The sequence below is a fragment of the Hordeum vulgare genome, chromosome 1H, assembly GCF_904849725.1.
Source record: "Hordeum vulgare subsp. vulgare chromosome 1H, MorexV3_pseudomolecules_assembly, whole genome shotgun sequence".
NCBI lineage: Eukaryota > Viridiplantae > Streptophyta > Magnoliopsida > Poales > Poaceae > Hordeum > Hordeum vulgare.
The window spans coordinates 130,121,799-130,133,935 of NC_058518.1; the positions used below are offsets into that span (position 1 = coordinate 130,121,799).

The 12,137-nt window shown below is 45.8% G+C and overlaps 1 protein-coding gene across 1 annotated transcript; it reads right to left on the reverse strand.

Moving 5' to 3' along the window:
- Nucleotides 1-1,578: 1,578 nt before the first annotated feature.
- On the reverse strand, nt 1,579-3,844 carry LOC123427028 (FCS-Like Zinc finger 10-like). The gene is made up of 3 exons (XM_045110962.1): nt 3,552-3,844; nt 2,393-3,247; nt 1,579-1,918 (listed from the first exon to the last, which is right to left on the reverse strand). The coding sequence occupies exons 1-3, from the start codon at nt 3,827-3,829 to the stop codon at nt 1,777-1,779; spliced, it is 1,275 nt and encodes a 424-aa protein (XP_044966897.1). The 5' UTR covers nt 3,830-3,844; the 3' UTR covers nt 1,579-1,776.
- Between the last annotated feature and the right edge of the window lie 8,293 nt (nt 3,845-12,137).

Here is a 12,137-nt window from a genome sequence, read left to right on the forward strand (position 1 = left end):
ATACCTACTTTATCTTACAAAAACTACGGAAGAGGGAACAGACGAAACATGGTGATCATGTGAATCTTTTTATTTTTTGAACTTAAAAATATTTTATCTTTTAAATAAAAAAATTCGATTAAAATTCCGTCTCGACGAGATCTTCAAAACTAGATCCCATATTGATATGTTTCGACAACCTTTTCTTTCGCGCCAAAAGTTGTCATGATGTTTATACTATAGTTGCACAGAGTTTACACTAAAGTTATTATGATATGTTTTTTTCTCTAAATTTGAAGCTACCGTTTTATTTTCAACTACTTTTCATGACAATTTTATTAATTAACCATAACAATTTTTAGTAATTAATCGTGAAAATTTTAATTCATGGATCATGGCATTTTTTAGTAATTTATCATGACGAATTCAGTTTGTAGATTATGACAAATTTAGTTTATAGAACATGATAATTTTAGTATTTTGACCATATCAATTCTAGTATTTTGAACATGTAAAATATTTTTTGTATGAGTCATGGCAAATTTTAATGCATGTACCATGATAACTTTGAGTAATTCATCATGACAATTTTAGTTTATGGTTCGTGAAAAATTGAAGTCATTGACTCTGCATTTTTAAAGTAATTGGCGACATATTACTTTTTTACTTATGAACTATGTCAATGTTATTTCATGGATCATGTCAAATTTTAGTAATACATCATGACAAGTTTAGTTACTTAATTTCCTTTTTATAATATGTTAAAATTTAATTTAAACATAGAAGAAAAAATAGTTGAAATACATCATAACAATTTTAATGTAATAATAATGGTAATTTATATGCAATAGACATGGCAACTTTAAACTGGAAAAAGTGATCGAAATATATCGATATGAAATCTAATTCTAAAGATCTCGTCGCAATGGATTTAATGATGAAAACGATTTTATAATCAGATTTTTTATTTAAGAGATACAACATTTTAAAAACTAAAATATAAAATAAAAGATAAAAGTTAAGACATTTTAAAAACTGAAATAATAAAATATTTTTATTGACATCATCAGTTTTATCACTTGCACATGCACATCATCAGTTTTATCACTTGCACATGTGCATGCATACGACGACATGACACACAACCCGTAATCATCAGACATGTGGAGCGCTGTTGCTCCTATCACACAGGTGCTGGTTATCAAGACCCAAAAGAAAAGGAGCTCATAATATAATTATAATGGTAATTTTGTGTAATGGACATGCAACTTTAAACAAAAGAAATGATTGAAACATATCAATATAAAATCTAATTTTAAAGATTTCGTCGCAACGGATTTAATGATGAAAACAATTTTATAATCAGATTTTTTATTTAAGAGACACAACATTTTAAAAACTGAAGTAAAAAAATATAAAAAATAAATTATTTTAAAAATTGAAATAACAAAATATTTTTGTTGACATCATCAGTTTTATGACTTGTGTATGTGCATGGATACGATGACATGACACAATCTGTAATCATCAGACGTGTCGACTGTTGTTGCTCCCATCACACAGATGCTGGTTATCACGACCCAAAAGAAAAGGAGCTCATAATCGCCAAAACTGCCTCATGACCAAAACTAGAGGGCATGCAGCTCCCAGTCCATCAATTCCACCCAATTTCTCAACTGCTGAAACATAACTTACAAAAACATGCAAACTAATGACAGCGGTGGTGGCGATGGCGACGATGAACGACCACTAAACAACATTATTGGCCATCTTCCTGGCACGCACAGGGTGCATTGGTCAGGTGAAGATGTCATCCTCGTCTAACTGCGAAGTCGAACTAGGTGAGCTGGGAGAGGAGACTGCAGGATTGTTCTCGTCTTCGTCTTTATTCAGGACTGCTTGGTTTCTGCAGTTGCCACCACAAAATGCATTCTCGCCGCTGCAAATGGGCATTCAGCAAACTGTTTAGTGCTTGTTACGACACATGAAAAATCAAACTTGTTTAATGCCTTAATGGTGCTAAGTATATAAATGATGCGATGACCATTCATTTTTAACTTTTCCGTCCGTAAACTAATATAAAAGCATTTAGCTTGCTATACTTTAGTGTTTTAAAGTCTTTTATATTAGTTTAGAGAGGAAGTACTTGAAGAAAGAACACCAAACTCTTCATGTATGTTTCCATTCTATCCATCATTCCATCTGAAGAGCAATTATCTACTTATGAATGTACCACTCGTAATGTATGCATGCCTGCAAATTCCCTAAAGAACTGAATGAAGATGGTTCACAATCATCGGTTATTCGAATCAATAGTACTTCCTTTCTAAACTAATATAGTAAGCTAAACGCTCTTATATTAGTTTAAGGAGGCAGTACTACTAAAGATGACTGGGCGAATGCATCGACATACCGATAAACGTAAGATCCGTTGCCATCCAGGTCCTTGTTGCAAGCGGAGCAGGAGCCGGGCGTGGACTCCTCGTCGGCGACCAGCCAGTACAATTCAGCTCCTTCCTTGTCCACATCGATCTCCTTGCTCTCCCAGTCGGGCATGAGAACAGGACAGGGCTCCAAGATGCAGTCCCCGAAAATGCGGGTGGTCTTCGGATTGGAGCCGTGAGCTATGATGCAGGTGTAGTCCTCCGACTGTTCGACCTCCATCGCCGACACGGACCCGATGTACCTGCGTGGTCCACCAATCGACACCGGCAGCGACCCGGACGCAGGGAACTTGGCACGGTCGACCAGGTGGAGCTGAGCACCGCCGGACACGATGACCTCTGGACCAGACTTCACATCCCCGTAGAACCTAGTGCAGGGAACCGACATGCCCCCGGCGCCGGCGGTGGCCTCCGCCTCCCCGAGCTCCGGCTGCGCATGCCCGCAGTCTTTGGGCGGGGAGGTGTAGGATTTCGCGAGGCATTGCAGCTTCGTCGGGCGCATCTGGAACCCGAGCAGGCGATTCTTGGCGTCGGCGGCGGGCTCGGCGAGGCTGTCGACAAGGCCGCCCAGACCGACGCGCTGAGAGTCCCAGCTCCTGGGTGACCGCGGCGACCCAAGCAGCGAAGCGCGCGCGGTAGAGTCGCAGTCCGGCGTCCCGCGCTTGGTCGCCGCGAGCCCCACGAGCAGCCGCGGCACGGCGAAGAAGGCCGGGCTGCGGGGCCTCCCCCCAGCGGCGCCGTCGAGCGCATCCCCCGCCGCGGCCTGGTCGAACACCACCCTCCTCAGCATCATCCTCCCTTCCCTCCCTCCCGGCCCCGGCGCTCTGAAAACGAAACCAAAGATATGATCAGAAAGGCTCAGACGGCAAGGGATCGGCGCGGCCGAGACTAAAAAGCAATCACGCATCGAGAAACGGCCAAAATCTAGCACTGGCTACGATCCAAGAAGCACTGGGGAGTCGTCAAGAACAACGCGCGCGGGCGCAACAGGACAATCGGAGCACGAGTGACGGCAACGGGGGGGCAGATAGGCCTCGTCCGGATGAGGAGGAATCTCTGGCGACTCGCGGCCAAAACAACAAGAGAGGAGCGCGACCCACGCGCGCATCGATCTCATCCCATCCCCACCTGATGATTAACCGAAATCCCTCCTCGTTTCTTCCTCCTCGATCGCTCTCGGCTCGCTCCGCGATGCCGAGGAAAGGGGGGGGGGGGGGGGGGGGGGGGGGCGCGCGCGCAAGAGCAATGCTGGAACCCGACGAGGCGAGCCCCTCCCAAACGGAGCCTGCGAGGCCGCGGCACGGCACTGCACTGCACTGGACCCTGGTCACTCCATCCTCGACCACTAGAGTAGAGTAGAGCAGCAGGCTTGCGTCGTAGGGGCGTCGCTTTGGCGTGCAGTGCATCGAAAACAGAGCGGGAGCAGGGCCAGGCTGCAGGCCGGCGCAGTGATGGGCTTGCTTCTGAAATACTCTTCCCACTCATTCATGGATGCCAGACAGAGGCAGCCGCTAGGCGTGTAGCAACGTCGTATCAATACGACGGACGGCCGGGGCCGGTGGACTGGTGGTACATGCAAAATCTCTACTACATGCAGTACACTCTTGTGCTTCCAGTTCCCGGCCCGGGAACAGACGTGGCAGCACCCATGGCTCGCTCCGTGCAGACTCTTCTTCCATATTATAGTAGTATTTTTTTTAGCATTTCTGGTTTTCTACGATCTCACGTGACATCCTTGTTAGAGTGTTAGCTTGGACGTGATAACCCACTTACCATCTTAGGCCTACTCGACATCCGCGAGTTAAAAAAAATCAGGACACGCGAGTACCATACCTTTATAGACAACATAATATATATACAAAAGGTTACGGAATTTGCTAGTTAGGAGTCACAAGTTGATCCTAACCCAGTCTCCACTCCAAGCACGCAACGCTACTCGTCGAACATACGTATGTCTCTGCCATTTTCCACATCGCGAGATCATCAAAGATGAGGTCGATCGTACCTCATTCGTTTCGAACCACGTTCTCGTCAAACACTCTACCGTTCCTCTGCTTCCACAAACTCCATCAGATTAGCACAACCAGCGTGCCAAAGCTTTTGCAAGTGCACTTAAAGATTCGCATCCTAGTCACTGACCACCACTCCACCAATCTTGCATGTGGTGTTGGACATAGTTATGCGTCAAATTCCAACCTGGTGAAGCAAAGGTACCATATTTGCCTCGTGAAAACGCGTTGTAGCAACATATGGTAGATCGTGTCCTCATCTTGATCGCATAAGTAGCAATGCGAGGTATGATCATACAACCCATGCCTAGTCCTCGTGTCCGATGTCCACAAACGGTATTGTACCGTGAGCCACATGAATATCGTGCACGCCAGAGGGGCCCAACTCTTCCATACGACTGCATAAGATTGGAATCTAGTGTCGCCTTCACATAGTATCTTATATGGCGATGATGCCGTGTAGCCTCCTTCCGCGTTCCAAGCCCAGATCGGCATGTCCTCAGATTGCGGATTGATCTCCACCTCGATGAGAATCTCCCATAGCGTGATGAACTGAGCCAGACTTTCCGTGCACATCTCTCCTGTGATATCATTCGTCCAACCGTGCATGTGTAGCGCGTCTCTTGTCAATCTCCTCTTGGCTACTTGGGTTTTGACCCTAGCTACCACCAGAGGTGCAATATCGTTGATTGTTGTATCGTTTATCCATTTGTCTTTCGAGAACAAGACCTTTGCACCCAATCCTAACTTCCATTTAACCAGACTTCTGAACGCCTGACCAACTTGCCTATCCGCTTTTAGATTTAGCCCTTGCCAAGGCCTGGAGCAATCTGTGTGTCGTAGCCACTCCAACCGCAGTCTTAGAGCAATCCCATGCTTATATAGGTCGATCACGCCAAGCCCACCTAGTCGCTTAGGCCGGCATACACGATCCCAGGACACATCGCATTTGCCCCCATGTATCTCCTTAGTTCCGGCCGAGAAGAAAGCCCAGCAGCCTTTGTCCACCTTTTCCAGGGCCCATTTGGGCGCCTCCGCGATCATCAAGTGATGAGTAGCCCTAGCCCTCATGACCTGGTTCACAAGAACCAGTCGGCCGGGCCTAGTCACCAACCCCCTTTGCCATCCGGGTATAATGTGCAAAGCCGCATCCACAATCGGTTTCCATTTCGACCTTTGTAACTGCGAGATGCTCAACTATAACCCTAGGTATTTGCATGAAAATGTTTCAATTTTCCATGGAAGCGCACATATAACAAGCTCCTCGTCCGAATACTCAGATCTAATCACAATTGCCGAGGATTTATTGTAGTTGACCTTCAAGCCCGGAGCCACAACAAATATGTAAAACATCTCCATCACCGATTGAATATCCGACTGTGTTGGCTTGATGAACAGTACCACATCATCCGCGTATAGACACAGTTGTTGCATCGGACTACATCCATTCATTGCACTTATCACCAAAGCCTCGTGTGCCTTGATGACAATCGCCATGAGCACATCCATCGCAAGGACAAATAGCATGGGGGATATGGGTTCTCCTTGCTGGAGACCTCTCATGTGCATGAATTTGCGCCCAACACATGTTGGAATTATGCCCTAGAGGCAATAATAAATATAGTTATTATTATAATTCCTGTATCAAGATAATCGTTTATTATCCATGCTATAATTGTATTGAATGAAGACTCATTTACATGTGTGGATACATAGACAAAACACCGTCCCTAGCAAGCCTCTAGTTGGCTAGCCAGTTGATCAAAGGTAGTCAGTGTCTTCTGATTATGAACAAGGTGTTGTTGCTTGATAACTGGATCACGTCATTAGGAGAATCACGTGATGGACTAGACCCAAACTAATAGACGTAGCATGTTGATCGTGTCATTTTGTTGCTACTGTTTTCTGCGTGTCAAGTATTTATTCCTATGACCATGAGATCATATAACTCACTGACACCGGAGGAATACTTTGTGTGTATCAAATGTCGCAACGTAACTGGGTGACTATAAAGATGCTCTACAGGTATCTCCAAAGGTGTTAGTTGAGTTAGTATGGATCAAGACTGGGATTTGTCACTCCGTGTGACGGAGAGGTATCTCGGGGCCCACTCGGTAATACAACATCACACACAAGCCTTGCAAGCAATGTAACTTAGTGTAAGTTGCGGGATCTTGTATTACGGAACGAGTAAAGAGACTTGCCAGTAAACGAGATTGAAATAGGTATACGAATACTGACGATCGAATCTCGGGCAAGTAACATACCGAAGGACAAAGGGAATGACATACGGGATTATATGAATCCTTGGCACTGAGGTTCAAACGATAAGATCTTCGTAGAATATGTAGGATCCAATATGGGCATCCAGGTCCCGCTATTGGATATTGACCGAGGAGTCTCTCGGGTCATGTCTACATAGTTCTCGAACCCGCAGGGTCTGCACACTTAAGGTTCGACGTTGTTTTATGCGTATTTGAGTTATATGGTTGGTTACCGAATGTTGTTCGGAGTCCCGGATGAGATCACGGACGTCACGAGGGTTTCCGGAATGGTCCGTAAACGAAGATTGATATATAGGATGATCTCATTTGATTACCGGAAGGTTTTCGGAGTTACCGGGAATGTACCGGGAATGACGAATGGGTTCCGGGAGTTCACCGGGGGGGGGGGGCAATCCACCCCGGGGAAGCCCATAGGCCATTAGGGTGGCGCACCAGCCCTTAGTGGGCTGGTGGGACAGCCCAAAAGGGCCCTATGCGCCATACAAAGGAAAATCAAAGAGAAAGGAAAAAAGGGAGGTGGGAAGGAAGGGAAGGACTCCCACCCACCAAACCAAGTCCAACTCGGTTTGGGGGGGGGAGCCTTCCCCCCTTGGACTCGGCCGACCCCCTTGGGGCTCCTTGAGCCCCAAGGCAAGGTCCCCTCCCTCCCACCTATATATACGGAGGTATTGGGGTTGATTTGAGACGACTTTTCCACGGCAGCCCGACCAAATACCTCCACGGTTTTTCGTCTAGATCGCGTTTCTACGGAGCTCGGGCGGAGCCCTGCTGAGACAAGGTCATCACCAACCTCCGGAGCGCCGTCATGCTGCCGACGAACTCTTCTACCTCTCCGTCTCTCTTGCTGGATCAAGAAGGCCGAGATCATCGTCGAGCTGTACGAGTGCTGATCGCGGAGGTGCCGTCCGTTCGGTACTAGATCGTGGGACTGATCGCGGGATTGTTCGCGGGGCGGATCGAGGGGCGTGAGGACGTTCCACTACATCAACCGCGTTCTCTAAACGCTTCTGCTGTACGGTCTACAAGGGTACGTAGATCACTCATCCCCTCTCGTAGATGGACATCACCATGATAGGTCTTCGTGCGCGTAGGAAAATTTTTGTTTCCCATGCGACGTTCCCCAACAGTGGCATCATGAGCTAGGTTCATGCGTAGATGTCTTCTCGAGTAGAACACAAAAGTTTTTGTGGGCGGGGATGTGCGTTTTCCTGCCCTCCTTAGTCTTTTCTTGATTCCGCGGTATTGTTGGATTGAAGGGGCTTGGACCGACATTACTCGTACGCTTACGAGAGACTGGTTTCATCGTTACGAGTAACCCCGTTGCTCAAAGATGACTGGCAAGTGTCGGTTTCTCCAACTTTAGTTGAATCGGATTTGACCGAGGAGGTCCTTGGATGAGGTTAAATAGCAACTCATATATCTCCGTTGTGGTGCTTGCGTAAGTAAGATGCGATCCTACTAGATACCCATGGTCACCACGTAAAACATGCAACAACAAAATTAGAGGACGTCTAACTTGTTTTTGCAGGGTATGCTTGTGATGTGATATGGCCAACGATGTGATGTGATATATTGGATGTATGAGATGATCATGTTGTAATAGAAAATATCGACTTGCACGTCGATGGTACAGCAACCGGCAGGAGCCATAGGGTTGTCTTTATACTAACGTTTGTGCTTGCAGATGCGTTTACTATTTTGCTAGGATGTAGCTTTAGTAGTAATAGCATGAGTAGCACGACAACCCTGATGGCAACACGTTGATGGAGATCATGGTGTGGCGCCGGTGACAAGAAGATCGTGCCGGTGCTTTGGTGATGGAGATCAAGAAGCACGTGATGAAGGCCATATCATGTCACTTATGAATTGCATGTGATGTTAATCCTTTTATGCACCTTATCTTGCTTAGAACGACGGTAGCATTATGAGGTGATCTCTCACTAAAATTTCAAGACGAAATTGTGTTCTCCCCGACTGTGCACCGTTGCTACAGTTCGTCGTTTCGAGACACCACGTGATGATCGGGTGTGACAGACTCAACGTTCACATACAACGGGTGCAAAACAGTTGCGCACGCGGAACACTCGGGTTAAGCTTGACGAGCCTAGCATGTGCAGACATGGCCTCGGAACACATGAGACCGAAAGGTCGATCATGAATCATATAGATGATATGATTAGCATAGGGATGCTTACCACTGAAACTATACTCAACTCACGTGATGATCGGACTTGAGCTAGTGTAAGTGGATCATGAACCACTCAAATGACTAGAGAGATGTACTTTTTGAGTGGGAGTTTAGCAAATAATTTGATTAAGTTAAACTCTAATTTTATTGAACATAGTCTAAGTCCACTTTGAATATATTTGTGTTGTAGATCATGGCTCACGCGACAGTCACCCTGAATTTTAATACGTTCCTAGAGAAAGCTAAGTTGAAAGATGATGCAAGCAACTTTGTAGACTCGGCTCGTAATCTTAAGCTAATCTTACAAGCTGGGAAGAAGGATTATGTCCTTAATGCTGCGCTAGGAGATGAACCACCCGCTACGGCTGATCAGGATGTTAAGAACGCTTGGTTAGCACGTAAGGAGGACTACTCAATAGTTCAATGTGCAGTCTTGTATGGCTTAGAACCGGGACGTCAACGTCGCTTTGAGCGTCATGGAGCATTTGAGATGTTCCAGGAGTTGAAGTTTATCTTTCAGAAGAACGCCCGGATCGAGAGGTATGAGACCTCCGATAAATTCTATGCCTGCAAGATGGAGGAAAACTCGTCTGCCAGTGAACATGTGCTCAAAATGTCTGGATACTCAAACCTTCTAGCTGAGCTGGGGATTGAACTCCCGCAAGAGGCTATCACTGACAGAATCCTTCAATCACTGCCGCCAAGCTATAAAGGCTTTGTGTTGAACTACAACATGCAAGGGATGAACAAGTCTCCCGGCGAGTTGTTTGCGATGCTGAAAGTCGCAGAGTCTGAACTCCGTAAAGAGCATCAAGTGTTGATGGTGAATAAGACCACTAGTTTCAAGAGAAACGGCAAAGGCAAGAAGGGTAATTCGAAGAAGAGCGGCAAGCCTGTTGCCAATCCGACGAAGAAACCCAAAGCTGGACCTAAGCCTGAGACGGAGTGTTACTATTGCAAGGGTATGGGTCACTCGAAGCGCAATTGCCCCAAGTATCTGGCAGATAAGAAGGCGGCCAAAGAAAAATCAGGTATATTTGATATACATGTTATTGATGTGTACTTAACCGGCTCTTGTAGTAGTGCCTGGGTATTCGATACCGGTTCTGTTGCTCATATTTGCAACTCGAAACAGGAACTGTGGAATAGACGAAGGCTGGCGAAAGATGAAGTGACGATGCGCGTAGGAAATGGTTCCAAGGTTGATGCAATCGCCGTCGGCACAGTTTCACTTCAGTTACCATCAGGATTAGTGATGAACTTAAATCATTGTTATTTAGTGCCTACGTTGAGCATGAACATTATATCTGGATCTTGTTTATTGCGAGACGGTTACTCTTTTAAGTCTGAGAATAATGGTTGTTCTATTTCTATGAGTAACATCTTTTATGGTCATGCACCGAATGTGAGAGGATTGTTCATATTGAATCTTGATAGCGATACGCATATACATAACATTGAGACCAAAAGAGTTAGAGTTAACAATGATAGCGCCATATTTTTGTGGCACTACCGCTTAGGTCATATTGGTGTAAAGCGCATGAAGAAACTCCATGCTGATGGACTTTTGGAGTCACTTGACTTTGATTCACTTGACACGTGCGAACCATGCCTCATGGGCAAGATGACTAAGACTCCGTTCTCCGGAACAATGGAGCGTGCAAGTGACTTATTGGAAATCATACATACCGATGTATGTGGTCCGATGAGCGTGGAGGCACGCGGCGGATATCGTTATTTTCTCACCTTCACTGACGATTTGAGTAGATATGGTTATGTCTACTTGATGAAACACAAGTCTGAAACATTTGAAAAGTTCAAGCAATTTCAGAGTGAAGTGGAAAATCATCGTAACAAGAAGATCAAGTTCCTACGGTCTGATCGTGGGGGTGAATATCTGAGTTTCGAGTTTGGTACTCACTTAAGACAATGTGGAATTGTTTCACAGTTAACACCGCCTGGAACACCACAGCGTAATGGTGTGTCTGAACGTCGTAATCGTACTTTTTTAGAGATGGTGCGATCTATGATGTCTCTTACCGATTTGCCGTTATCGTTTTGGGGTTATGTATTAGAAACAGCTGCATTCACTTTAAATAAGGCACCATCAAAATCCGTTGAGACGACACCATACGAACTGTGATATGGCAAAAGGCCAAAGTTGTCGTTTCTTAAAGTTTGGGGATGTGATGCTTATGTCAAAAAGCTTCAGCCTGAAAAGCTGGAACCCAAAGCGGAAAAGTGCGTATTCATAGGTTACCCAAAAGAGACAGTTGGGTACACCTTCTATCTCAAATCCGAGGGAAAAGTGTTTGTTGCTAAAAACGGAGCTTTTCTCGAGAAGGAGTTTCTCTCGAGAGAATTGAGTTGGAGGAAGATAGAACTTGACGAGGTTGTCGAACCTCTCATCCCTCTGGATGGTGGCGCAGGGCAAGGGGAAACCTCTGTCGTTGCGACGCCGGTTGAGGAGGAAGTTAATGATGATGATCATGAAACTCCGGTTCAAGTTTCTGTCGAACCACGCAGGTCGACGAGACCACGTGCTGCTCCAGAGTGGTACGGTAATCCCGTCTTATCAATCATGTTGTTAGACAACAATGAAACTGCAAATTATGAAGAAGCAATGGTGGGCCCAGATTCCAACAAATGGCTGGAAGAAGAGCTCGCCGTAAAAGGTTACGTCGATGCAAGCTTTGACACAGATCCGGACGACGCTAAGTCGCAAACCGGATACGTATTTATTCTTAATGGGGGTGCGGTAAGCTGGTGCAGTTCCAAGCAAAGCGTCGTAGCAGATTCTACATGTGAAGCGGAATACATGGCTGCCTCGGAGGCGGCTAAGGAGGTTGTCTGGATGAAGCAGTTCATGACGGATCTTGGAGTGGTGCCAAGCGCACTGAATCCAATAACCTTGTTCTCTGACAACACGGGTTGCCATTGCCTTAGCAAAGGAACCACGGTTTCACAAGAAGACAAGACACAACAAACGGCGCTTCAACCTCATCCGCGACTACGTCGAGGGAGAGGACGTAAATATATGCAAGGTGCACACGGATCTGAATGTAGCACACCCGCTGACTAAACCTCTTCCACGGCCAAAACATGATCAACATCAGAACTGTATGGGTGTTAGATTTATTACAATGTAATTCACATGATGATGTGAGGGCTAGATTATTGACTCTAGTGCAAGTGGGAGACTGTTGGAATTATGCCCTAGAGGCAATAATAA

Excerpts from the sequence above, each read along its gene's own strand:
- LOC123427028 (XM_045110962.1), bottom strand. The coding sequence starts at position 3,829 with ATGCACTGCACGCCAAAGCGACGCCCCTACGACGCAAGCCTGCTGCTC. Across the intron at positions 3,248-3,551 it reads GGATTTCGGTTAATCATCAG|AGCGCCGGGGCCGGGAGGGA; the intron begins GTGGGGATGGGA and ends TTTCGTTTTCAG. Across the intron at positions 1,919-2,392 it reads AACGGATCTTACGTTTATCG|CGGCGAGAATGCATTTTGTG; the intron begins GTATGTCGATGC and ends GCCCATTTGCAG.